Raw genomic sequence first — 23646 nt, forward strand, 5'->3', positions numbered from 1 at the left:
GATTTTACATTATGGTCTGGATTTCTGTTTGATGACTGATCTGGGTTTGTGGCGTTCAACTGTAAAGGTGTATTGGATAATCGTCCGGCATTTCATAATTTAGGGGCCTTTTTGTGATTGATTCAGTGCGTGTTTTAATGTTGTTTACATACTGTTTGAGAGGGCTAATACAGTTTACCATAGCGGCAGAAGCGGAAAGAGGTCTTTTTGTTGAGACTTAGGGTCCTTTTAGCCTTGCTTGCTCCGGTCCAGTTGCTTCCCACACTTTAATACATTCATTTTTACAATCAAATGACTTTATACTTATAACGCTAGTAGTGTTAATATGGATGTGTGTTTTGTACAAATGAAAATTAATTTGTGAGAGTGCGTGAGAGTGTCAATAATTTTCGCCAACGTTCATGTTCCTCGCAAATGAGACAGCCAACAGACAGGTGGTCTGTGCGCTGGGATTTGATCTGATAAAAATTTTCAGCTGTTTTGGTTTCAGCCTTCGGCGCCGCATTGTATTAGCGCCATGTACGTTGAAGTTTAAAATCAAATCGAGGATTGCCCAGGTGTTTTTTTTTTTAATTCTGTTCGGGTGTATGCGAGTGAGCGAAAAATGGCTTAGAAGATTAATTAGAATTATGCAGTGAAAGTCGAGAGAATCGTAACACTTCAGTATGAAGCTCTAAAATACACGTAGCGAATGGATCCAACAAGAAAAAAGAAATCGACACTAAACACGCAAAAAACCAAAACAAATTTGACCGTACAAACTTTTGAATACCCATTGGTGCATGACAAGGTACAAAATATTTTACTCTAGAATTCTATATACAGCCACGGGAGAGCGCATGTACTCGCTATACACTTGGTCGTCATGACTGCAGTGTTGTTCGAGCTTGATGCGCCTCGCTGGCAAAACGTGCAGCCCAATAAAAACCTTATCAACCTGCACTTCGTCTAGTCAAATTTCTTTCATTTCTTTAAGATGAATCAGATGCTTCTCCAAGATTTCCAGTAAATTCTCTTTCGTAAATGGTTTTGCTAAAACATCGTTCATGCCATGTGAATAGTACGTGATAACGTCGTTGCTTGAAACATTGCCAGTCATGGCAATAATCGGTGTAAGCGGATCGAATTGTCGAATCAACGAAGATGCACTAACTCCATCGAGGTTCGGCATGACGATATCCATCAATACAAGATCATATTTCGACATGTTCATTTTGTTGACTGCAGCTAGCCCATCGACTGCAAAATCTGCTTCGCACCCAAAAATCTGTAAAAATTTCCCGCTCACTCGTCGGCTCGTGGCATCGTCTTCAACAAGAAGTACCTTGGGCGGGACTGCCCAAGTTTGAGTGTATGCTCGAGCAGGTGGAGACTTGGAACCACGGCTAAAATCAAGCTTACCGGCAGGATCGATTCCCATCATGGCATTTCCGTCGTCTTCGTTACCACCTGTAGTACTCGTAGCATCAGAATGAGTCTGCTGACCACTTTCGCCTGGTTTTAGCGGTCTAACATCTTTGAGAAACTGTTGTTGCTGCATGTATAGCTGTGATGAGGCTGACGAGCTTACGACCTGAACCCGTTTTGCAAGTTCTTGTAAGTAGTCAACATTTACTGACTCTGGCCGATGCTGCAGCGGCATTGTAAAGTCCTCGGGCCGGCCTAGTAGTGAAGCAGAACCATGACCGTAATCTACTTCAGGAGTACCAGGATATCTGGTCTGGGGTGTGGTGACTTGATTTGCTGAGCTTTGCAAGTGAACAAGCATACTCCTCATCAGCTCATCTCGAGCCTCATTGGAGCGTTGCATTGTAATCATGCTTGTCAAGGTGATTTCGTAGTTTGAAGTTAAGTTTTCAATGTGTTTTGTTAAGAGTGTCTGTGAATTTTTCAGATATTCAATCTCTGACTCCAGCCGGCTAACCTGCTCTGAACTCTGGCTTTCTTCTGCTGGCTGTTGCCGCCGAGGAGCAGGAGCTTTTCTTTTAATGTTGTCAAGTTGGGTTTTGTTGTGCAATTGAAAATCAGGGTGTTTGAATTCCCACGCCTTGTAAAGTGTTAGCTTGTAAAAAGTTTTTATCTGGAGATTTAATTGACATACACTTTCGCCATAAGGGCAGGCACCATCTTCGTCAGTACTTCGAACTTTGTGGAAATCGTATCTGTCGACATATTAGTGAAATGACGTAAACATCGAATTTCAAGACGCACTTGTTCAGTTGCCGTACAAAACTGGCAAAATTGCTGTGTTTGAAGTGCCGGGGGAGTATACTTTTTGTGAACTCATTTGTCTGAATGACAAGTTAACGAATGACTTGGCGAGGGTAAAATTTAGTACATACGTCTAATACAACAAAGCTATCGCCAGCATCACTCCATCGGACGACATCCTTATATGAAGGGTCTTCGAGCATTCTGTGAAAACAAATAAGCACAAAGTCCAAATCAATGCAAATGCTAAACCGTACTTAAATAGCTTTTTGACCTATATACTATTAGCTTGAAATAATACATGCCACCAATGGATCAACATACAAAATCACTGGACGATCCCGCCGAGGCTCCAGCACTAGCTGTAGAGTATGGATCACCCATGGCTTCAGTTGGTTGGGACTTCTGCAATTATAAAAAAACAAGTATGTTTAGAATATTAAAGAGGGCATTGAGAAGAGAATAGAAGAACGAAAAGACGAAAACAATTCGGGATTCAAGAACCGCAGGACATGAAAGAAAAAGAATTTCCCGAGAAGGTAATCCTGTGTAGCGGGAAGGTTGGGTCAGTCCGGCGGACAAGAACCAGGGCGGATTGAGTTTGATTTGGACCGGAATCGCGATCATCTGATAAAATTCTGTTGACAGAGCAAACTGGTCTAGACCATGAGCCGCATGTAAACCCTATCCTCGAAAAATCATTAAGTCATTGCTAACTGGCTAGCGACTGTTTTCTTAATTCGGCTTTTTTTCCTCTTTGTGCTTTACTATGCTGGATTAGCTGTTTTATTTAATCAGTTTAATGCTTGATGACTAAGTTAAATAAGATTAATATGACAAGGCGAAATGAGAAACGAAGTTTAGGGGTACGGCGGCGTGTATGTGTGCTAAATTTGAGCATATTTTAGCTTCGGTGCTTAAATTGTTTGTGTCATTTACGCCTCACAGCTTTATTTTGCCGGGAGCAGATCTCACACCAACAAAAGTAGTGACACACGGTCCAAGACAGAACTTCTACGTCGTGTAAGTATAGCTTTATTTAATAGTTCGTAGTTTACGTCAACTTAAACTGTTGCACTTGAAAACCTTGATTTATAAATAAGGTTCATTAGTCTCATTAGCGCATCTCTAATAGAAACTTAAAGTGATAGAGGCGTCGTCATGTCGGCTCACTCGGACGTTGTTTATAAACACGCTTAGGTTATTAATTAACCGAACTTGAGCTCAACGTACATCATCCCGGCTTTTTCTACACTCTTAGAATTCACACACGGAATGAGTGCTCCTTCTGTAATAAACACAGACTATAATCAAGATATTCTTGATCAGTATGGGTATCATATATTCAGTAATGGTACAATTTCAAATGGATCAAGTTGTTATCTGACTTTTGATCAATATTATCCAGAGATTGATCCAGATGGCACGGTTTACAACGGGACAACTTGTGACTATCCTTATTATCATATAAGAGCTCGTGGAGCCATGGGCATTGTGTTCGGAACTTTAGCTATTTTGATACTGCCATCTACATTTCACATGCTTCGGAAACATGGTGCTCGTCACAGTGTAGTCGAGTACAAGCGGTTCCGATTATTTGGACGCCGATGGCAATGGTATTGGCTCTTTGTCGCCCATATTCTGGCTGCCGTCTCTGGATTCATGTCAATTGATATCGATCGTGATTACATTCAAGGCACAGCATTGACATCTTATGGTGCTGTTTATACCGCTATTGCTCCTACTATTCTTTGCGCAGTATGGGAAATGACTCGTCACTGGTATAAATTAACGTTGTTTTGCTAAATTGAACTATCTGACGCTCATTATAGGTGCTCATTTGAAGAACGTCGAGTGTTTGAGGAAGATCCGTTTCGATTTAAGAATCATGATCGACGGTCACAAATCCATCTGATCATGCCGGTGGTTTTTTATCTTTTTGCTTTTTTGTTTTTCTTATTGACTGTTCTACGAAACTGGAGTCTTTTAATCAAGATCAATTCTACATTTATAGTCGATGATCGTTGGAAGGTTGGTGCTTTTTTTGGTTTTGTCGCCTTCATGGTGACTATATTTCAAGTCGGAATTACATTTCACTACTACCACCCTAGAATTATGCCACCAAAAATTTATCTTTCTTTTATTGGAGTTGCGGCCATTATCGCGTACTCCATCGGTATGGCGTTTGATGTTCGCATCTCACCATTTAATCCTCTTGCAAATGTGCCTGCCATCGCCATCTGGGGATATCTTCCTATACTCTACATTATGCTGATCATGAATATTTGCGCGTATTTTGAGCGTAATGAGGATCTCGTTATTGCTGATGAAAAGGAGGACCGGGAGAGGAGGAATATGAACTCTTTGCTGCAGAATTTGCACACTGACTCAAGTGCGGACACGGCATCGACACTTTTTACACGAAGGTCATATACTAATGAGGAAATTAAAGCCTTTGCTAAGGCGCATGTTAAAGAAAGTCAGCTTCAAGATTTACCTGAGGAAGAGAAGGTGTGATTTGGCATATAATTAATCAATCATTTAGTCGAACACTATTTAGTTGAGAACTAATTTTTACGGAATGCTTGTTATAGGTCAATACGGGATATAATTTCTAATTATTAAGTTAGTATAAGTTTGGTGCGAGGGTGACGCGTAAATCCCCGTAGAAGATGCAACTATGACGCGCCGCATTATATTTAAGACTTTAAACCTCATCGACACGCGTCAAAAATCGTCAAACACAATCACCATGGGAATCAAAGGTAGAGCATATACCTCTACTTTGATTTATGGCTATAGTTGACTATTATTATAGGATTGTATCAAACAATAGCTGATAACGCACCAAATGCCATCAGATCTTCAGAGATCAAGAACTTTTTTGGATACAAAGTTGCCATTGTGAGTGGTTTTTGTTGTATTCTGGAGGTCATTACTAACAGAAGTAGGATGCGTATGTCGAGTTAGATGCATCCACTTTTTAGTTTTAACAATTCAGGTCGATGTCACTTTACCAATTTCTAATCGCCGTTCGACAGCAAGACGGTCAACAACTCATGAGCGAAACTGGTGAGACCACGAGTCATCTGATGGGCATGTTTTATCGAACACTACGTATAGTCGACAATGGGATTAAACCAGTATACGTTTTTGACGGCCACCCACCGACGCTCAAATCCGGAGAACTGGCGAAGCGATTCGTTCGCCGAGAGGAGGCGCTCAAGAATCTCGAAGACGCAAAGAAGGAAGGCGTGGCTGAGGATGTCGACAAGTTTTCTCGGCGGACAGTCAGGGTCACTCGTGAACAGAACGAGGAAGCAAAACGACTGCTCAAATTAATGGGAATTCCATACGTTAACGCGCCATGCGAAGCTGAGGCCCAGTGCGCAGCGCTGGCAAAGGCAGGCAAAGTTTATGCTGCTGCGTCAGAGGATATGGACACACTGTGTTTTGCTGCACCGGTCCTGCTTCGTCATTTAACTTTCTCTGAACAGCGAAAACTGCCAATCACAGAAGTCGAGCTCGGCAAAGCACTTGCGGGCTTAGACATGCCAATGGACCAGTTCATCGATCTCTGTATTCTTCTTGGCTGCGACTACTGCGACCCCATTAAAGGTGTCGGTCCATCGACGGCAGTTAAACTGCTGAGAGAACACAAAGATCTAGATGGAGTTGTCAAATTTATTACTGACAATCCGAACTCGAAGTACAAGATTCCTGAAAACTGGCCGTACAAAGATGCTCGCGAGCTTTTCCTCTATCCTGAGATTCAGGATCCAGAAAACATCGACCTCAAATGGATCGAACCAGATCTTGAAGGTTTGATTGAGTTTTTGGTTACAGAGAAAGGGTTCAATGAGGATCGAGTTCGAAGCGGTGCCGCTCGGTTAACAAAGAATTTAAAGACAGCACAACAAGGTACTTATTCCGGTGTCGCCAAATAGCTGTAATTGACATGTCTAGGTCGTCTCGATGGATTTTTCAAAGTGATTCCAAGCGATAAATCGAACAACACAAAGCGGAAAGCACCAGAGAAGGCGGTAGACAAAAAGAAAGCGAAAGTAGGACGTAAGAAATGAACATAGAAAACTAAATTCCCAATTTATCTATAAACAGTCTGATTACATTGAACTCCATTTAAACCCATGACTAACATATGACAACTATACTAAATGACAAGCAAACTTTATGGAGAATCTAGCTGCTGAGCTCTCAATGCATCAACCTCTTTCTGCAGTGCACTCAAGTCAGCTAACAGGTCTGACACCTGGCTGTCGGACGATGGTGCTGTAGACTGCGGGGTGGTCACTGATGAGGTGGCTTCGTGAGCTAGATGTGAAGCCGGCGGTGGAGGAGGCGGCGGATGATGACGTGATGAGGTTGTGCTGACATTGACTTCTCTAGTGTGTGCCACTTTTCGTCGCGATGGCGGCGGAGGAGGTGGCACGCTTGACTTACTAGTCGGCGTAACCGCTGATACAGAAACGGATGGTACGGGCACAGGAGCGACAGGAGCGGCCGATGGACTGACGGAAAGTACCCTTGGCACTGGCGATGTAGATACTGGGTTCAAAGGTACTGGCGGCGACGGCGTGCTTGCCACCTTCACATCTGACAATTTTGGGCTCGTGATTGCGTCGTACAGCGGTTGATCAAACGCGGCATCAAAATCGATATCATCAATAGAAGCAGGCGCCGGTGCAACAGAAGGAACCGGCACCGTCGTATTGGTGTGAGGCTTAGATGGCTCTATGCTTGCTGGATGCACCACCGGTTGAGGTGTCGACGACAATGATTCCGACTGGATGGACGTCTTTCTGGCACTTTCAGTGCGGGACATAGCCGGTGCTGGTGGTGCTGATCGGATCGGTGATCTGTTGTTCGTCAGAGGCTCGTTCGAAGTCGCTTGTTGATGTGATTTTCGTGGCGGTGGGGGTGGAGGTGCACGACGATGCTCAGGTTCAGACGATTTAAATCCTTCGACTGGCTTTGACGACTCGCTAGAGAGAGGCCCGACAGGAAGGGCGGGTTCAATAGGTGCGACAGATACAATAGGTGCAATGGGTTCCACCGGATCTATTAATTGAGAAGAAAGAACGGCAGCTTCGACAGCGAGCTCCGGCTCCGGTTCTGCGACGTTAGGCATGACAAGATAATGTTGTGAGTGAATAGTATGCAATTTTGGCAACGCTAGATCAGGATCAGCGACTGTAACAGTTGGAACAGCTTTTGTTTTAACAAAATCTTCCGCGGCTCTGTATCTCGAGCTGTCGAAAAATTCTTCGTCGTCATCATCCGTCGATGGGGATTCGTCTGACATGCCGAAAGTAGGCTCGGCGATTTCTTCAGCTGGTGTCTGGAACTTGACTCGTTTTTCAATTCCCGACTGCGGCAGTTCTATAGCAGCGGGCACTACAGAGTTCAATGGCGAAACGTCGGTGTGTCCAGACAGCATGAGCTGAGCAAACGCATCGACCGCCTGAACATCAGTAGAGTTTGGTTCAGAGCTATTTGATCTGATCATCGACTCGCTAGATTTGCGACCACTATCATGCGACGTAAGACTTTCAAACGAAGATCTGTGGATGCTAGGTGTACGCTCTTTCTCAAATCGTCTAAATGGATTTGCCCGTGATCCTTCGGTACTAGGTGAAGCACTAATAGGTGAAGAGGCAGAAAATCCCGCATGAGGTGTACCATGAGGAGACGTGATAGAATCAGTTGTAGGTTGAGACGAATGAATGATTTTAGGAATGGGCGCTGTGGTTTGTCAGCATTGAACGATGTAAATGAATATAGTGAACGTACCTTGCTGGAAGACCAGATCTCGAGATGGACTTTGTCCATTAATGACATGGCCAATTAACCTCATGAATGCATAAAATTCGCCTTTTTCAAGCGTGCTTAATGGATTTTCAAACACATCAAAGATCTAATCTTTGTTAGCCAGATCCTATACAACAAGAACGTTTCAATCAGATTAATTACCTTCCATTTATCCTGCTCATTAATTCCAAATCGATCAGCAAAAACCAGCACATCATCAAGCGTTAAAGTCAGATGGCCAGAAGGCATAAGTTCTGCAAACCACTTAGGATAGATTCGATATTCGTCAGGCGACAACGCTGCGTTCACAAGATAGACCCTCCGGGTATCTTCATCATCATTGTACATTTTCAATCCAGTGCTGAACTACAAGTTTTTACAATCAATAATTAAGAGATCAGAATTCCGAGTCAGCCGATTGTTGTCAGAAATCAGGAATCAGGTTCAATGTTAGTATTTCAACAAACACGTGGCTCAGCCGGGCAAATACAGTACAAAAATCAACAATATTATTTATATAATCAAAATCACCAACCACAGAGCCTCTTCATAGGCCGAGAGCGACTGAGCTGGAACAAGTTGAACTAGGTTAAAGACGTTGTAATCCAACTTTGTCTTAGGCCCCGCGCATTTTGAGCCTCAGACCAGCTCGTCCCTCTTTCAGTCATCCAGATTGACATTTAAGTTACCCGGATTAAAGTTCACTTCGTCAGTAGCTAGCTCTCTTCATATTCACTTTCATTAGATCAACTCGCTTTGAGCACACAAAATGAACAGAATCAGACCAATATTGTATAAAGTACCAATATCAAAGTGCTTACTAGGTCAGCCATTGTTTGCTTCAGTTACTTCAAGACCTTTGGCCTTCACAGTATACTCAAATCTGCTAAAGCCTACTAAAATATGCGAATACTCATCAATTGAACGAAATACTCTTCAGTTCAAATTCAATTCTCTGTCTAGACCAAAATTACAGCAGGATTTAGCGCAATCACAGTCACTGATTATATCTCGGTCTTTTATTAGTAAGAGATCACGAGATTCCCGTAGAGATCATGAATTTGAAGACTTTCAGTCCCCTCCGAAAATGAGTCTTATCTCACCTCTACTTGAATTTTTTCGTATCGTTCCGGCTCCAATTAAAGTCACTCTTGCACTTTTTGTCTCATCAGCTGTCATTGTGTTTGTCGCGTTTCCAACATTGATGCTATATCTACCATTACTAGTACTAGGCTGGATGTTTTGGCGGAAACGGCAAAATGTGAAAAGACAAATGCGATTTCAAGAACAGTTCATGTCAATGGCAAAAAAACAGTTCTCAAATACGACCGCAAATAATTTCCGAAGTCTCGAAGTTGCTGATATCGTTCCAATGATTGAGAAACGGGTTGACGACGAATTCAGAACAGATCACGACTGGATATGCAAAGAATTGGGAATGGATCCGGAAAAAAGCCGAGGAAGTTTACATCTTGGTGTTTGCGAATCTGCAGACCGCGAGTTTCAGATCTTGCCGCCAATGTCGGTCGTGTCTACTTCTCTAACGTTTGGTCTCATGCAAACTGCTGCAAACGGAAGTTCACAGCGGGTCGGAAACGTAACTGCCGTCATTGTTTCAGCGTCACAAGCTCCAGGTCAATCCATCATGGGAACCTCTGAGCGCGAGTCGAGCAGTATGAAAATAACGCTGGAGTCTCATGGTAAAGCGGTAGTCTTGGACGGCTTGCACAATAATCTGAACGAAGAAAATGATACGATTATTGACGTCAAGCCACACGACAGAAACTAGTCGGCTTCACTTGTACATAAACAAAGTCTAATTTTAGACAAATTAGTCATTTTATTCTGATGTAAGCTGCTATCCGTCTAATTTACAATTCATCCTTAACCCGAATGCTCGTCTTGATCTCTGGCTCTTTTGACTCGGCTCCCGGTTCGCCGCCTACAACGCTTTTTCCAATCTTGACCCGGTTTGCAAATGCAGCAATCTCATTGTCATACACCGTCCATTCCGGAAGCTGCCGTCTCGCGCGGTCGAGCTTGGGCTCCTTCGTCATCGGGTTATTACACAGATCAATCGTCTTTGCGGTTTTCAGACTCTCGTCCGAACACCAGGTCTCGCACCACAACCAGTCCTGCGGCAACGAGTGAATCGGAATCTGGCCTTGCATGTTGTTTGGCAAATCTTGATCCAGATTCGAGAGCGACTGGGGATCGGCTGAAAGCTGGTGGTATTGCCCACGAAGTCGATCGCCGGCTGCCAACTGTCTGAACCGGATCAGATCAATTACATACAACGCACTATCACCCATTAGCGTGTTCAAAAATGCTCCGAAAATAAACTCACCTGATGTGATACGGCTTGTCGCCCAAAAAAGATTTCCAGTATCCCTGCTTCCAGAATCTAAAGCCTTCAATCTCCTTTCGGCTGTCGCACATCGGTGTGTATCCGTACGGAGCACCTTCCAAGTCAAGCTCCATCAACTCCTTCATATCAGTTCGAACAATCTGGTCAGCATCCACAAAAATGACTTTATCCAGGTCAAGCGGGAACATGACATCCAAAAACAAAATTTTGTACCCCCAGATGATTCGTTGCTTCTCGGTTTGAGCCCGCAACCAGTGTGGCCACTTGTACGTGATGAACTCGTAATCAAAATTGTACTCCTTAGCCATGTACGGCAAGAACTCCTTGAACGACGGCGACAGGAAATTGTCAATTAGCCAGAACTTGACCGTCTCGTTCGTGTGTCGCATCACACTGACGAACATGATATTCAAAAATCGTTCATACAGATGCCCACTCGCGACCGAGAAAATGTTGATTGCAGCCTGTCCATAAGAGCTCGGCTGCAAACCAGAACTCTTCCACGCAGGAGCAACTTTCGGCGGCACAATAAAATTCTTGATTTTGTCAAAAACAGTCTTGGTCATTGGACGCTCAGCAAGCCATTGCTTAAACCCAGCCGAGAACGACTGTTTGATTCGCTCGATATAGCCCGGCGAAAGAGGCACCTCATTTTCACGACCGTACACTGACGCAGTTTCCTGCCCTTTGTTCCGACGCACGCGTGGATAAATCGTGATTCCCGAAAGTTTTGTCACATACACATGCACATTGTTTTCGTCAACCGGTGTTGGCACGTATCCATGAGCCCCAGCACTGTCAATTTTATAAATTGTTTCCGACGGACCCCGCTTGAGTCCAAGCTTCCATACACCTGGTCCCGACTTAAACTGCAGATATCCCAGGTTGGCCATGACAATAGTATCGGCCATTTGCGGATTGCTATCTGTGCCTAATGTCAGCTGCAACCCGGCCGGTGGACTTCCTGCTCGACTCATGTCACGTACATGGCCTTGAACCAAAATGTTTTTAAGCACGTATGTGGCCTCGACTTTTGGATCTGTTACAGATGACAAGACAATATTGTCCAGATCATATTTAGACACTTCTGGAGTCACAAGCCACGCAGATGCAACGTCCATCCCCAGAGTCAGCAGAACTTCGGACGGAATACCGTTAAATACCGTCACTGGTTCAATCAGACTTCCGTTTTTCCCAAACTGCGGTGCAGCTGTGATTGCGTTGCGATAAAATCGCTTGATTGGCATCTCGTCCACCGATGTCGCAGGGTTCAAGTACACGCGAACAACTACATCTTCAATCTCGGAGAGCACGTTCAGAAGTGGCACATGCTTCTGAGCAAACTCGCTCGCAGGATCCATAACCGCAACAACCTTCAACATTGCATTATCAAAATCGCCACCAACATCGAATCCGCAATGCACCATTGTGAAATTGTTTATCAAGACATTACGCGTGGCAGTGCTGAAAAAGAACCCACCGGAAACGTCGAGATCCTCGCTCCTGCTAATCACGCTCGCTAGCTGCAATATAAAGTCAAATTTGTTGACCCCCGATTTCAGTTCCGTCAACAACCCAGCGTTAGAAGCCGCTTGAGCTGCAGTTTGAAATCTCGCTGCTGACTCATATGCGAGCAGACTTTTCCAGTCGTCTGCTTCGAGCTCGTCCGTTGATGTCAAACGAATAACCTGTAATTGTCAGTCGGTTCCCAGTCATCGCAAATTGTCTTACTCTAGTATTCAGCAACGCAAGTCCTTGTCCAGGCATTAAACCAAGCGTCTCTGCCAAAACACGCTCAGATTCCCAAAAATTGAATGCGTTTGCGTTATCTGGAACCGCCCACCCTTCAGTTTTGGCATTGCTCTGCATCTGAAAGAGATTTTCAATATGGGGAAGCTTAATGAAATCTTCAGTCAGCGTAACATCTTTTAAGGCGTCATACAGCTCGCTAGGTGAGATTTTGGACAGGATTCCCATCTCAGACAAATATGAAATCAGAGTAGACAACATAGGCGCATTCTTCTCTGATCCAGGATTGTGCAAGAACCGCACTTGTATGTTGTCCTGCAATCCCTCAGATGATAAGAACTTTAACGTCTCTAGAAACAATCGAATGCCCACTGGCGAGTCGAAATCGGAAGCAATTAAAGCAGAAATATCCAAAGGTTCAGATAGCGTAACGTCCTCAGCATCCTCTTCGACAACCGAAGGCTTTGCATCATACACAATTTTAGGCAAACTTGTAATTTTTTCTGAACTAGTTTTAAACAAGCTCACAATGTCAATATATTCCTGTTGGTTCACATCATCTGGAAAAATCAACTTATTTCTTCTTATGGATGCAGACTTTAGCAATGTATCTTGAACATTATTGCGGTCCGTGACGACCCCATTTCTGACCAGCTTTTGAACATATGAAACATCGTTTTCCAACTTGTAAGCGATATTCTGTAGCCACGAGCCGTCATCTTTAGGCACGATAACACCATTTCCAAAGACAACGGGCTGCGACGTAGAAACATCTAGTCTCTTTGCCCATGCCTCCGCTTTGACTAGTTGCCCAAGCTCGTACTTGAAAGGATCAACGTCAACAGTTGGTGCCTCTCTCCTAAGCTTAGACTTCTCCTGGATCGCTTTAAACACCGTTTTCGATGGAAATCCATTGTGATTAATAGATTCTTCTGCGTACGTAATAGCAGCTGTTAATCCATAGTTGGAGTAGAAATAGTAAAATATTGAAGCTTGTGTTCGCTGAACAGGGGTCTCAACAGCAGGGACAATGCCAAACCGAATCGGAATTCCTTGCTGGATGAGCGGCCGAATATGCTTCGCCAGTAAATACAAATCTGTCAGCGAGCTCAAATCTAGTGGCATGACGATTACATGGACATTTTTTCGAATTTGATGAAATTGCCCAGGATAATGCGGGTCGAGAATAGTTGAGATTCGGTTGCTCATCTTTTTGTACTTGAAATCACTTTCCAAGTTATTCAGATAGATGATTGCATCTCCACCTTCAATATCGTCTCTGTAATCAAATCTTGAGTCTGAAGCCTGCTCACCGGGATTTAGTACTGCTGCTTCCGAGATGAGTTTTGTCGCGTCAGCATTTGAAACATTTAACGAGTTCAGTTCATAAATCAAGCTTCGCTCACGATCGAAAATGTCAAGCATCGATATAATTTCATCACTTAAAACCGAGTCCAGCCGAGCACCGTTGACGTATATAGCATTGTCTCCATGTGAAAACCGCGTTCCTCTGACCCTTGTCCCCAAATTTTGGGCCATTTCGTATTGGATCATCCCAGCATTGCTCAGTTTAGCAGCAGAAATAGTGGAAGCTAATTTCGGAAAATCTTCAGTGATCCGAGTAAGGATTTCCATCGGCTCAATGTCTTCGTGTGGGAACATGATATATGCGGCAGTGCGCAAACTAATATCGTCCAAATCCATCATGCTTAAAGGCTCAATGTCTTTCTCGTCAAGGGTTTCTAATAAACCTTCGATAGCAGGTTCTTCTTTTTCAACAGTCTGCTCTATGGTGCCTTCTAAACTCTCTAAATGCTGTCGGTCATCAATAACAATATAATCGGTACGTTTAAGAGCTAATTCAATACCATATCCAGACAGACCGCTTGGTCTTTCCGGAAACCTGTCTGCAGTCTCGGGATCTGATGGCTTGAATCTGATTATATACCGCAGTTTCCCACCTTCCGCTTCTGCCAACAGTGCGCTGTGGAATGCCAAAAATTTTGGTGACGTAATGTCGGCATATAAAATCGCAGTTGGAATGTCAGATTTGGTAGAAACTGCATGATCAAATGGCAAAAGTTCTACATCGTTAAGATGCGACGTTGATGGCAAAGCAAAGACGGTAGTAGAGTCACAGATCACTTGCCCATTGTACCAGAACCAAGTTGAGCCCTTACACGACTCTATTTCTGAAGCAAACCGGGGCAAGACAGTACCATTGTAGTACTGATAATAAGCCTGGATCTTTGGAGCAGAGGTCCGGAGTCCTAGTTTGATGTTAATCCAATCTGATCCTCCTGGTGCACTATATCCCTGAGAGTCGCAAAATGCTAGAGCTTCATCGTAGATAGACTTATGCGTCAATTTGTATGCATCCAATACTTTGTCTACTTGATCGTCAAGCTGATCATGAGCAAACTCCACCAAGTGAGTAAGCAGTGGGAAGTATGCTTTGGGGATCTCTTCTGCAACGGTTTCTCTTGATATTATCAGCATAGGCCTTAGACATTGGCTCAATAAACTCAAAAGAACAACTTCAGACATACGCTATTTCTAAAATATAAGGAGATCGCTCTTTCCAAGGAGCATCCAATCGAACTTGAATTGAAGGCGCCGCGGCAACTTTGACAATTGCGAGGATCAAAACAAGTAATAAGCCATTCGTGACCTGACAAGCAGAAGTTTGTGAAAGCCAAAACATAGCTCTCGATTTGCCAGAAAGCCTACGGCCGATGTCGAAGAGTACAGGCGATTGTTCTCGATAAATGGCCCCGGAGACCCCATTAAAGTTTACCCCTGAACGTTTGCTAAACCTAAACGTTACATCACGTGCATATTTGATGACAATACTTGGATCGTCACTACACGAGTTAAACAAAATAAATTCTGAACAGACCAACCTTGATTCAGTTCATGTCACGAGTTGCCGTTTTTTGCTAGCCTAAAATCGAATGTAATTTGCCGTCGACCGCAATCTAGACAAATTATGGCCGATTCACGCAAGCATCCGCTCGATGAAGGCCCGGATTCGCCTTCGGTGAAGAAGCAAAGAGCTCCAGATGGTTCACCACATGCTAAACCTGTCACTAGTACTAGCGATATCCTAGCGAAGGCGAAAGCTATTGCTCGAGCGAAAGCTGCACATGCTGCTAAGACTATTGCCGAGCGACATGCGAAAGAGTTTGCAAATTCAGAGCCAACGCGACCAGCATCTACACTAACTGCTACTGCTCAAACACCGGCATCTTCCAAACTTACCATGAATACACAAGAATTGTTGGCACAGATTGCCGCACGAAAAGCAAGGGTAGCAGAGGCGATTTCAGCTTCTTCGCAACCAAATGGGCCTGAGCTACCAACCCAGACACGTCGAAATGAAGGCGAATCAAGAGCTCGAGGTGGTCTTAACGTTGGAGTGCATCCTGCGCTTCTCAACGATTCTCTATCAAATTTCAAATCAAATCAACGGGGTCCAAAGTTTTCATCGGCATTGGCAAACTCCAAAGCTGCAAAAAAGGAATTAAAGATTTTGAATGGACCATCAGAAGAAGAGACTGATCCCACAAAAAATCCATATTATGACCCCAGTATAGATGTTAGGCAGCGGGAGCGAAAGAGGCGCCCATTGGAATTTAATGAGAAAGGTAAATATATTGAACAAGGCAATGAATTGCGAACACAGCTTCGAGTAGAGGAATTGAAAAAACGGATTCAGGCCACAAGCAAGTCCGCTGGATTGGACGAAGAAGTCGATATGGCTGATATGGCTCTTAAGGTGAGTAATGACTGTTTGACTTCAAACACAACTAATTCGTCTAAAGCGAGAACCACCTCCAGATGTAGAATGGTGGGATCAGGGATTGCTGAGCAACAAAACTTATGACGATTTAGACGACAAATCCTTATTAAAGATTGATACATCTGACTCTGTGATCACGGTTTACATCCAACATCCCGTGCCAATATCGGCACCTTGGGAAAATAACTCGTTGGCTCTCAAAGCCGCACATTTGACCAAGAAGGAAATGAAACGGATCAGAAAGACGGAGCGAGCAGAGCGTCATAAGGATAAGCAGGATCGAATCAGACTGGGATTAGATCCGGCACCACCGCCAAAAGTCAAACTCAGCAATCTGATGAGCGTACTTACCAACGAAGCAATCAAGGACCCAACATTAGTTGAGGCACGAGTGCGGATGGAGATGGAGGAACGGAAACACAAACACGTACAAGATAACTTGGATCGCATGTTGTCTCCAGAACAGCGCCATGAAAAGATACAAGCGAAGTTGGCGCAGGACGAGAGCAAGGGCATAATCTGTGTCGTGTTTCGAATTGATAGCCTGGCCAACGGGCAGAATCGATACAAAATCAACGTCAATGCTCGAGAGCTGGGTCTAAAGGGCGCTGTAATTGTAGGAGAAAAGTTTAGTTTGGTAGCAGCTGAAGGTGGCGCACGAGCGATCAAGCTGTACAAGAAATTACTGCTCAACCGAATCGACTGGACCGTGGGTGCAACTGGACCCATGTCCACAGAGGAAGACGATGCCACAGTCGGCGTTACCGCGCCGTCGGCTGACTTGTCTAACAACAGGTGCGAGCTGATTTTCGAAGGTGACGTCAAGCAGCACCAGTTCAGACGGTGGAACGTGCGATCGGCCGAAAACGAGATTGAAGCTCGAGAAATCTTGCAACGAAACCAGGTCGCTCACTTTTGGAGTCTGGCAAAGAACTGGCGAAATGAGTATGTTTAAGTATAGCGTGCTATATAGCCGGTAAGCAGAGTGATTGTGCTTGTAATTGTAGTTTTGTATAGCTGGCGTCTGAGAATGCATGGATATTATTACATATAATACAAAAAAATTATGAACTGCCGCCAAGTAATAACGAGAGCTAAAATAATCAACTTGATGCAGCCTCTCTATGCCAATTAGTCGACTTCGTCGTCCTCCTCCTCGTCTTCCTCCTCGTCTTCTTCGCCATCTTCGCTTGTGTCCTTGCCGTTTGTGTTCTCTGACTTTCCATTCGTTTTCTCCTGCACTGAAACTTCCCCCTCATCTTCCTCTTCATCCTCGTCTTCGTCTTCTTCATCTTCGCCTTTCTTCTGCAACCGGTCTTCCAGATCCGACATGACGAGAAGCAAGTCGTCCATCTTCTCCTCTGATTCCTTCAATGACACTCGCAACTTTTCAGTTTCTGCTTTTTCGCCAGTCAGGTCACTCAATGCAGACACCAGCAACTTACTCTCTGCCGTAAGTTTTTCCTGCAAAACCTTCAGTTTACCTTCGTATTCGCTCTTAGTAGAGTTTACTTTTGATTCCAACAGGTCGTTCATGGTCTTGACCTTTGCCTGAAGCGACGCGATTTCTGCACTCAGACCCTCTACTGTAGACTTGCTCGACTGAAGTTCCGACTGCAACGAAGAAGTCTGACCCTGATACTTTGCCAGATCAGCCTTCAACTTTTCAATAAGGTTGTCCTTTTCGGCAACAGATGTTGTCAAAGTATTGTTCTTAGACTGTAGGTCAGCTACTTTAGACTTGAATCCGTCCAACAGTGATTGAAGCTGGTCTCCTTTAGCAGTTAGCTGCTTCAATTTTTTGTCCGACTCTTCAAGCATCCTATTTGCATAAGTCTTTTGTTCGTCAGCCTGTCGGATCTGCATTTCTAATTTTGATTTCTCCTGCCCCGTCAAATCTTTCAATGCCCGAAGGCTAGACTCAGCCTGCAACGCGCGTTCTTTCGCCTTACTCAAATCTTTCTCTAGACTTTCTATGCGACTGTTAGTTTTTCTGGCTGCATCTTCCAACTCTTTGACCCGCTTGTCCAACTTGTTACGGTCAAGTCCTAAAGCCTGAGCTGTGCCTCCAAGCTTGCGTTCAATTTCGCGCGATTTCTCCCGTTCCGATGCAAGATCTCTTCCAGCAGCTGTGACTTGGTCCTCAAGTTTCTTAATGACTTCTTCAAAATCTCGGATCTTGCCCTCTAGACTCACACGTTGCGAATTCAAAGACACGGTTTCGCCCTCGGCCGCCGCAAGCTTTACTTCGGTCTGTTTCTTTTCGTTCTCCGTTGCTGCTAACTGATCCTTAATTTCTTCAAGCTCTTTCTGGAGATTTTCCATAGTCTCAATCGCTAATTCATTCTTAGCCTCAATTGCTTCTACCTAGCATTAGCGTGCTTTCCAGCTGTACAAGGCAAACAAACCTGGGCTGATGGGATCTCTATTCGGGTCCTTGTCAAGAACTCTCTCTAGTCGGGTATACCGATCCTTAAAAAAGTCGATAAACACGCGATTAAAAAAGACTTTTGGCAAGCCAGTCTCATCTTTCTCTGCAGATAAAATTTCTGTTGGAATGAAATCGCGAACAAATGAATGCTCGCGCAGTGCCCGAAGCTTCATTATAAATGAATCCCGTCCTATCCGACTTATCAACAATCTATGCAGCGTGGGCCTTTAAAAGTTAGTATGTAGAACCCGTTGATCACACCACAATCACAAACCTAGGAATAGGAGACACTGTAGTACAGTATCCATATAAGACTGCTAGCAGTGTGGTGCACATGCCTTCCACTAGCACATTTCTACTCGACGACTGCGAGACATCTGCAACTAACGACTGTACACTTGATCCTTCACTGAGAAAGTCGTCAATTGCATCGTAGTCTTCGTACAGCCAGACCGACAGAAGCATGATGTATGCAATTGGAATTCGTGAGTCGAGTTTGAACTGCAGTGCAGCAACCAAATTCGCAGACACAGTCTGTATTGCGGTCACAACCTCTTCGCCTTGAGACTCATCTCCAATCGTGATTCCTCTAGCGATGCTCTTCAGTTCTTCACCACCTTCAAAAATGTGCAGCATAATCACACAAGCAAACCAGGTTCTATAAGGATCCGTGCGAACGTCGGTTTCATGGTCAAGTATACAGTCTAGAAGCCTCACATTTTTTCTTTCCCAGTTCACATTAAAATACGCTTCAATAGCTTCTTGCAAAAACGCGATCCTTGTGGCATTGCTATTGGAAAAATAGCCTTCCAGGCACATAGTGGCTCCGACCCTCAGATCGAAAGTGTAGATAGACGAGTTGTTGAGTGCCCAGTTCAGTAAAGCTTGAGTCACTGGGATCACAACTGCTTCTGTTTGATTATGGTTTGACTCGCTTGGCACAGAGACATTGATATATGGGACATCAATATTGGCAAATTTTTCTTGTATACCTTCGTTTCCTCTGATCAGATCTCCAGTTGCAACTAAAGCCTATGACGGTTAGGCCAGTAATAAAAGTCTCGAAGCACACATACCATTGCGCGAACCTGTATATTTGTAGAATCACCGAACGCCAAACGAAGGACGTTCATTAACACGCCGGCTTGGAAAAATATGTTCTAGTATGTTAAAAATGAAAACTGAGATTTGAAACTGAAGCCTACCTGATTTGACGCTGTAGCTAAGCTGCCTTCAACAACAAACAATCTACAAATTTCTAGCACGAGAATCAAGTTCTTTATTCTTTGACTATCCCACTGATCGTCACCGTCATCAACCAGCATCAAATTGGACAAACGTGGAACACAACTTGTCTCTCTGAATAAATTTTGATTTGACGGGTTGAATCGTAGTAAGTTGGCAATAAGTCGTAGACAGTCGCGCGCAACGATGCCACCAAGAACGCCGCCCTCTCGTTCCACAATCATAAATACTCGATCAAAGGTGTTTTCAAACGCGACTAGTTTCTGAATATCGGGATGGCCGTCAACCAAATGCAGCAGTAATAGTACTGCCTCTAAAATAATTAATACTGAACCCATTATATACAGTAGTAAACTCACCGCTCTGAATAGCCTCACGATGGTCATCTAGAGTAGACACCAAACGCGATATTCCCAAGGGAGCTGTAAAAACACATTGCTGCGTTCTATCTGTCCTATTTGACAAAATTGCTCCCAGCAACTGCAATGAGTATAGTCTAACATAAAAGTCTTTGTTTTCCAAAATGTCAATCAGCAGAGATACATTTTCTTCACGCTAATAAATTTTTAGTTTATTCAGCTCAAAACTCTGACCTAGACATTACCTGAGTGAATTCATCTGCGAGCCACAATGCAATATAGTCAATATCGGAAGAGTTCTGTTACGTCAGACTCAATACGCTGCGCCACTCACGCAAAATACATACCGAAGAGTTTTCTCTCATAATCAACAGCAACAGCGTTTCTAGTGTCGCCTTAACGGTCTCGGTATCTAACCGATCACGTTGTAACTCTGCAATTAAACCTCTGAGTCCGCCTGTGACAACTGCTTCTCTATATTCCCTACAAAACCCCTTCAAACCTAGTACAGCAGCCCGTCTATCTTCCAACAATGTCGAGTTCACTAGTCTGTCGCATAGTCGTGCAATTGTATCAGTTGCTGTTGTATTTTGTTTTGGTTGAGCGTTCGCTAAAATGCCAGACAGTAGATCCTGCATATTGCCGGGTTGGGGTGACGTTAAATGGGTGAGTTCTAAGTACAAAATCTAGCGCTTTAAGCTTATCATTACCAACTGTAAGACTTGCCTCAAATGCTGAGTTGTACATGCAATTATCGCGATAATTTGCTGTTCAGCCAAGAAGCGAGCATAAATTGAACCTGCCAGGACAGCAAGAATATAGAGTTTAGATGTAAACGTTATTTATTAAAAGTAACGCAAAACAAGGTTACACTTTTACGCTTAACGTTGCCCCTTGATTCACAGCTTTGAAGTAAAGCTCAACGCAGTCAAACATTTCCTTTAACAACACAATTCTAAGTCTTCATTCTACATTTCAGAGAGGGTCCAGTCGGTCAATTGACTTGCTTTTTACAGTTTCTGACAGGTTTTATTTTAAAAGAATTATCAGTTTATCTGTGCTTCGAAGACTGGTCAGATCAACTTTTTGAAAAGTGAAGCAGTAATATAGCACATCTAAATTTTGAGTTGAAACTTCACATTTTGACGATTCAATACACAATGGCAACACTATCTTGGAGATTTTTGGTGGCACTTGTCTTGCTTGGTGCTGTGGGCACCACTGTGTCTGCCAAAGTGCTTACGGCGTCTGGAACTTTTGATCTGGAGTACATTGAACACGAGCTTCAAGTACGATGGTCTATTATTATGAAGCTATGAGCATCACTGATCATTGTCTAGAAATGCGCTGTTGTGAAGCAATTGGGTAAGTTAAAAAGCTTGGAGCGAACAGGCGAATCCACTTTTGTGCAACAAGCTTTTAGTGTACTATTTCCATTTGGTAAATACTATAGAACATTGATTAGGCTAGTCTAATGCGGGATAGGACCTGGCTTGAATGCGATTTTGGCAACAGCTTATATTTCTGGTCCTCCCAACTTGTTTTTAGCTCTTGTAAGAGAAAGTCGGGATGACAGATTTCACATATACTGAATCTGTATAGATCCCGCCAAATATTGACCCTTCGTCTCTCTCAATATTAGTCTCTTTTGCTGTTGGCGGTCTTCTTGGTGACGTCTTCTTTCATTTGATGCCGCAAACTTTTCTCGGTGAGAGTCATGACCCAGATCATGTGAGCTTTGTGCTGGTTGAGGAGCACAGAAACTCCCTTCTTGGACTCGCGATATTTTTTGGATTTGGCGCATTTATTGTTCTCGACAAGACGATGCGCATTTTTGGTGGTGAAGAAGGCCATGATCACTCCCATTCCCACAGCCACTCGCGTGCAGAGGAAGAAGCGAGCGCGGTATCGTCGTCAGTTGATACAAAGTTCGAGTTGCGTCAGCGCAAGCCAGCTTCTGTGCCGGAAGGTGGGAAAAAGGAAGCTAAAGACAATGAACCAGGTTCTTCAGTTAAATTGTCAGCGTATTTGAATTTGATTGCGGATTTTTCGCATAACGTTACGGACGGTCTTGCCATTGCTGCGTCGTTCTACGTGTCCCAGAGCGTTGGCGCTACAACGACGTTAGCAGTATTTTTTCACGGTATGATTGATGGTTTGTATATGTAATACTACTGACATCGTTAGAGGTAAAATTGGGTCCGACTGCTAGTAGGAGCAAAGGCTAACTGGCTGCGTAGATTCCTCATGAAGTTGGAGACTTTGCGCTATTAATCCAGGGAGGTTTTTCAAAATCCAAAGCTATGGGTGCCCAGTTCATCACTGCTATCGGCGCATTTTTGGGCACATTTATTGGAATTGGCATTCAGTACTTGTCGACGACGTACGGAACCGAGTCTGCTGACGGCCACGTAGCTCACGGATCGTCACCTGGCCTTTTGGGTACTACGTGTACAACAGGTGACTTGGTGCTACCTTTTACAGCTGGTGAGTAAATTCAAGACAAGTTTTAGAATCGGTGTTAACGTGAACGAGGCGGGTTTTTGTACATTGCAACTGTGGGTGTTATTCCCGAGATTTTGGCAACAGACGCGCGACTGACAAAATTCGGTGAAATCAAGAAAGGAATATATCAGACTATTGCAATGCTTCTTGGGGCAGGTATGATGTTTTTGATTTCCTGGACCGAGGCATAATGATTTGAGTTGTGTGATACAATGAAGGTAATATACTGCTCGTTATACTGTAGATAGGGCCTTTTCGGTGGACTTTGCCAATATGCATTTATGCTGGTATGAGTTGTGAAGTGAAATGAGCAAAGCTTCGATAGGGGTTTATTGTAAGACCCAAGCCGATTGTCATAACGTGCTTTTTATAAATCTGTCTGCGCATATGTGCGGAATATATTATATACACTATGCATCTTCCTGTATGAATATTACAATTTAACTCAATACTTTACCTCCCAGATTGGCCAGTTCCCGTGGAGAGCAATCTCGCTTGAGGAAGCTTAAAAAGATTAAAAAGATAAAATAGAAAGTTCGAAGACATAGTGAAGACCACTGATTTATGCTCTACGGCTTATGTTCTTGCAAATTCGTGGTGATTAACTTCTAAGCAGTGCTTACTGATTTGAGGGGTTCGTGTAATGTACTTGGGGAATCTCTCAGTTTTGATTCTGTAGTTTAATGTCTTGTCGAACACCGTGACTAGTCCACCATATTTGCATCTTGTATTACGTTCATCTATCCTTCGTTTTCATTATGTCTTGTTAAGGTGAGTAAGTATGTTCTTCCGTGCTTGTCTTGTGCCCAGTCTCTATATCTGTATGCTGGCTTACCTTTCCACTAATTTAGTGGCTGTGAAGTGTCGAGTGTTTTGTATAATGGTTTGTGCTTGTGTAACCTGTACTGTAGTCTGTGTCCATTTGATGTGTGGTTTGCATGTCTTTTTATCATTCTAGCCTTCCTGTATACATTCGTCAACTATCTTGTATTTGCTCGCAAGCATTATTGTACAGTTCTTGTGCTTTGTCCCGTTGTCTTTATATGTGTGCTTTGTTTTGAGTGTTTTGTTTTGCTCTTGTGGTGTTCTATGTTATAGTAGTGCTTGTTGTGGTGGGCAGTCATATTTATGCTTGGCGCTGCATGCG

At 43.7% G+C, this 23646-nt stretch overlaps 10 protein-coding genes across 10 annotated transcripts; 6 read left to right on the forward strand and 4 right to left on the reverse strand.

Annotated features, from left to right (window-relative positions):
- Positions 1-523: 523 nt before the first annotated feature.
- On the reverse strand, positions 524-3026 carry V1512DRAFT_260029 (HSF-type DNA-binding-domain-containing protein). The gene is made up of 6 exons (XM_066915757.1): positions 2536-3026; positions 2469-2485; positions 2343-2415; positions 2212-2291; positions 2102-2162; positions 524-2047 (listed from the first exon to the last, which is right to left on the reverse strand). Exons 1-6 carry the CDS (start codon positions 2593-2595, stop codon positions 953-955), a joined length of 1386 nt encoding a protein of 461 aa, XP_066772495.1. The 5' UTR covers positions 2596-3026; the 3' UTR covers positions 524-952.
- Positions 3027-3209: 183 nt separating this feature from the next.
- V1512DRAFT_235802 (uncharacterized protein) lies at positions 3210-4846 on the forward strand. Its single transcript, XM_066914102.1, has 2 exons — positions 3210-3992; positions 4044-4846. Exons 1-2 carry the CDS (start codon positions 3487-3489, stop codon positions 4726-4728), a joined length of 1191 nt encoding a protein of 396 aa, XP_066772496.1. The 5' UTR covers positions 3210-3486; the 3' UTR covers positions 4729-4846.
- Positions 4847-4891: 45 nt separating this feature from the next.
- On the forward strand, positions 4892-6347 carry V1512DRAFT_118764 (PIN domain-like protein). The gene is made up of 3 exons (XM_066912923.1): positions 4892-5119; positions 5213-6132; positions 6178-6347. The coding sequence occupies exons 2-3, from the start codon at positions 5217-5219 to the stop codon at positions 6291-6293; spliced, it is 1032 nt and encodes a 343-aa protein (XP_066772497.1). The 5' UTR covers positions 4892-5119; positions 5213-5216; the 3' UTR covers positions 6294-6347.
- On the reverse strand, positions 6291-8692 carry V1512DRAFT_260035 (uncharacterized protein). The gene is made up of 3 exons (XM_066915758.1): positions 8203-8692; positions 8023-8146; positions 6291-7974 (listed from the first exon to the last, which is right to left on the reverse strand). The coding sequence occupies exons 1-3, from the start codon at positions 8386-8388 to the stop codon at positions 6401-6403; spliced, it is 1884 nt and encodes a 627-aa protein (XP_066772498.1). The 5' UTR covers positions 8389-8692; the 3' UTR covers positions 6291-6400.
- Positions 8693-9112: 420 nt separating this feature from the next.
- Positions 9113-9820, forward strand: V1512DRAFT_191696 (uncharacterized protein; the record flags this gene model as incomplete). Its single annotated transcript, XM_066913142.1, has 1 exon — positions 9113-9820. A coding segment is annotated over one exon (708 nt), but the record flags the coding sequence as incomplete, so codon positions are not given.
- Positions 9821-9855: 35 nt separating this feature from the next.
- V1512DRAFT_222373 (UDP-glucose:glycoprotein glucosyltransferase-domain-containing protein) lies at positions 9856-14954 on the reverse strand. The gene is made up of 4 exons (XM_066913740.1): positions 14707-14954; positions 12140-14639; positions 10388-12096; positions 9856-10341 (listed from the first exon to the last, which is right to left on the reverse strand). Exons 1-4 carry the CDS (start codon positions 14859-14861, stop codon positions 9912-9914), a joined length of 4794 nt encoding a protein of 1597 aa, XP_066772500.1. The 5' UTR covers positions 14862-14954; the 3' UTR covers positions 9856-9911.
- Positions 14955-15040: 86 nt separating this feature from the next.
- V1512DRAFT_260040 (pre-mRNA processing factor 3-domain-containing protein) lies at positions 15041-17023 on the forward strand. Its single transcript, XM_066915759.1, has 2 exons — positions 15041-15935; positions 15982-17023. The coding sequence occupies exons 1-2, from the start codon at positions 15147-15149 to the stop codon at positions 16912-16914; spliced, it is 1722 nt and encodes a 573-aa protein (XP_066772501.1). The 5' UTR covers positions 15041-15146; the 3' UTR covers positions 16915-17023.
- Positions 16983-20767, reverse strand: V1512DRAFT_260042 (p115 like vesicle tethering protein). The gene is made up of 8 exons (XM_066915760.1): positions 20342-20767; positions 20240-20293; positions 19995-20190; positions 19596-19948; positions 19467-19550; positions 18665-19422; positions 18368-18615; positions 16983-18322 (listed from the first exon to the last, which is right to left on the reverse strand). The coding sequence occupies exons 1-8, from the start codon at positions 20630-20632 to the stop codon at positions 17091-17093; spliced, it is 3216 nt and encodes a 1071-aa protein (XP_066772502.1). The 5' UTR covers positions 20633-20767; the 3' UTR covers positions 16983-17090.
- Positions 20768-20852: 85 nt separating this feature from the next.
- V1512DRAFT_260046 (ZIP zinc transporter-domain-containing protein) lies at positions 20853-22923 on the forward strand. The gene is made up of 6 exons (XM_066915761.1): positions 20853-21283; positions 21335-21434; positions 21480-21547; positions 21597-22137; positions 22233-22481; positions 22530-22923. Exons 1-6 carry the CDS (start codon positions 21155-21157, stop codon positions 22688-22690), a joined length of 1248 nt encoding a protein of 415 aa, XP_066772503.1. The 5' UTR covers positions 20853-21154; the 3' UTR covers positions 22691-22923.
- A 152-nt stretch (positions 22924-23075) lies between these two features.
- On the forward strand, positions 23076-23595 carry V1512DRAFT_260049 (uncharacterized protein). The gene has a single exon (XM_066915762.1). It carries the CDS (start codon positions 23281-23283, stop codon positions 23455-23457), a length of 177 nt encoding a protein of 58 aa, XP_066772504.1. The 5' UTR covers positions 23076-23280; the 3' UTR covers positions 23458-23595.
- The last annotated feature ends 51 nt before the right edge of the window (positions 23596-23646 follow it).

The sequence above is a fragment of the Lipomyces arxii genome (genome assembly GCF_038497795.1).
Source record: "Lipomyces arxii strain Phaff 12-163 unplaced genomic scaffold V1512scaffold_4, whole genome shotgun sequence".
Taxonomy (NCBI): domain Eukaryota; kingdom Fungi; phylum Ascomycota; class Lipomycetes; order Lipomycetales; family Lipomycetaceae; genus Lipomyces; species Lipomyces arxii.

Coding starts and splice junctions, on each gene's coding strand:
- V1512DRAFT_235802 (XM_066914102.1), top strand. CDS start 3,487: ATGAGTGCTCCTTCTGTAATAAACACAGACTATAATCAAGATATTCTT. Junction 3,993..4,043: donor TGGGAAATGACTCGTCACTG/GTATAAATTAAC, acceptor CGCTCATTATAG/GTGCTCATTTGAAGAACGTC.
- V1512DRAFT_118764 (XM_066912923.1), top strand. CDS start 5,217: ATGTCACTTTACCAATTTCTAATCGCCGTTCGACAGCAAGACGGTCAA. Junction 6,133..6,177: donor TTTAAAGACAGCACAACAAG/GTACTTATTCCG, acceptor TGACATGTCTAG/GTCGTCTCGATGGATTTTTC.
- V1512DRAFT_260029 (XM_066915757.1), bottom strand. CDS start 2,595: ATGGGTGATCCATACTCTACAGCTAGTGCTGGAGCCTCGGCGGGATCG. Junction 2,292..2,342: donor ATAGCTTTGTTGTATTAGAC/GTATGTACTAAA, acceptor CTTGTCATTCAG/ACAAATGAGTTCACAAAAAG. Junction 2,048..2,101: donor CCTGCCCTTATGGCGAAAGT/GTATGTCAATTA, acceptor ACACTTTACAAG/GCGTGGGAATTCAAACACCC.
- V1512DRAFT_260049 (XM_066915762.1), top strand. CDS start 23,281: ATGTTCTTCCGTGCTTGTCTTGTGCCCAGTCTCTATATCTGTATGCTG.
- V1512DRAFT_260035 (XM_066915758.1), bottom strand. CDS start 8,388: ATGTACAATGATGATGAAGATACCCGGAGGGTCTATCTTGTGAACGCA. Junction 8,147..8,202: donor ATGAGCAGGATAAATGGAAG/GTAATTAATCTG, acceptor AACAAAGATTAG/ATCTTTGATGTGTTTGAAAA. Junction 7,975..8,022: donor AGATCTGGTCTTCCAGCAAG/GTACGTTCACTA, acceptor GACAAACCACAG/CGCCCATTCCTAAAATCATT.
- V1512DRAFT_260040 (XM_066915759.1), top strand. CDS start 15,147: ATGGCCGATTCACGCAAGCATCCGCTCGATGAAGGCCCGGATTCGCCT. Junction 15,936..15,981: donor TGGCTGATATGGCTCTTAAG/GTGAGTAATGAC, acceptor ATTCGTCTAAAG/CGAGAACCACCTCCAGATGT.
- V1512DRAFT_260046 (XM_066915761.1), top strand. CDS start 21,155: ATGGCAACACTATCTTGGAGATTTTTGGTGGCACTTGTCTTGCTTGGT. Junction 21,284..21,334: donor ACATTGAACACGAGCTTCAA/GTACGATGGTCT, acceptor ATCATTGTCTAG/AAATGCGCTGTTGTGAAGCA. Junction 22,482..22,529: donor GGTGCTACCTTTTACAGCTG/GTGAGTAAATTC, acceptor AACGTGAACGAG/GCGGGTTTTTGTACATTGCA.
- V1512DRAFT_260042 (XM_066915760.1), bottom strand. CDS start 20,632: ATGCAGGATCTACTGTCTGGCATTTTAGCGAACGCTCAACCAAAACAA. Junction 19,423..19,466: donor ATATACAGGTTCGCGCAATG/GTATGTGTGCTT, acceptor TAACCGTCATAG/GCTTTAGTTGCAACTGGAGA. Junction 18,323..18,367: donor TAGAGATCCCATCAGCCCAG/GTTTGTTTGCCT, acceptor AATGCTAGGTAG/AAGCAATTGAGGCTAAGAAT.
- V1512DRAFT_222373 (XM_066913740.1), bottom strand. CDS start 14,861: ATGTTTTGGCTTTCACAAACTTCTGCTTGTCAGGTCACGAATGGCTTA. Junction 12,097..12,139: donor TTGCGTTGCTGAATACTAGA/GTAAGACAATTT, acceptor TGACAATTACAG/GTTATTCGTTTGACATCAAC. Junction 10,342..10,387: donor GACAAGCCGTATCACATCAG/GTGAGTTTATTT, acceptor AATGGGTGATAG/TGCGTTGTATGTAATTGATC.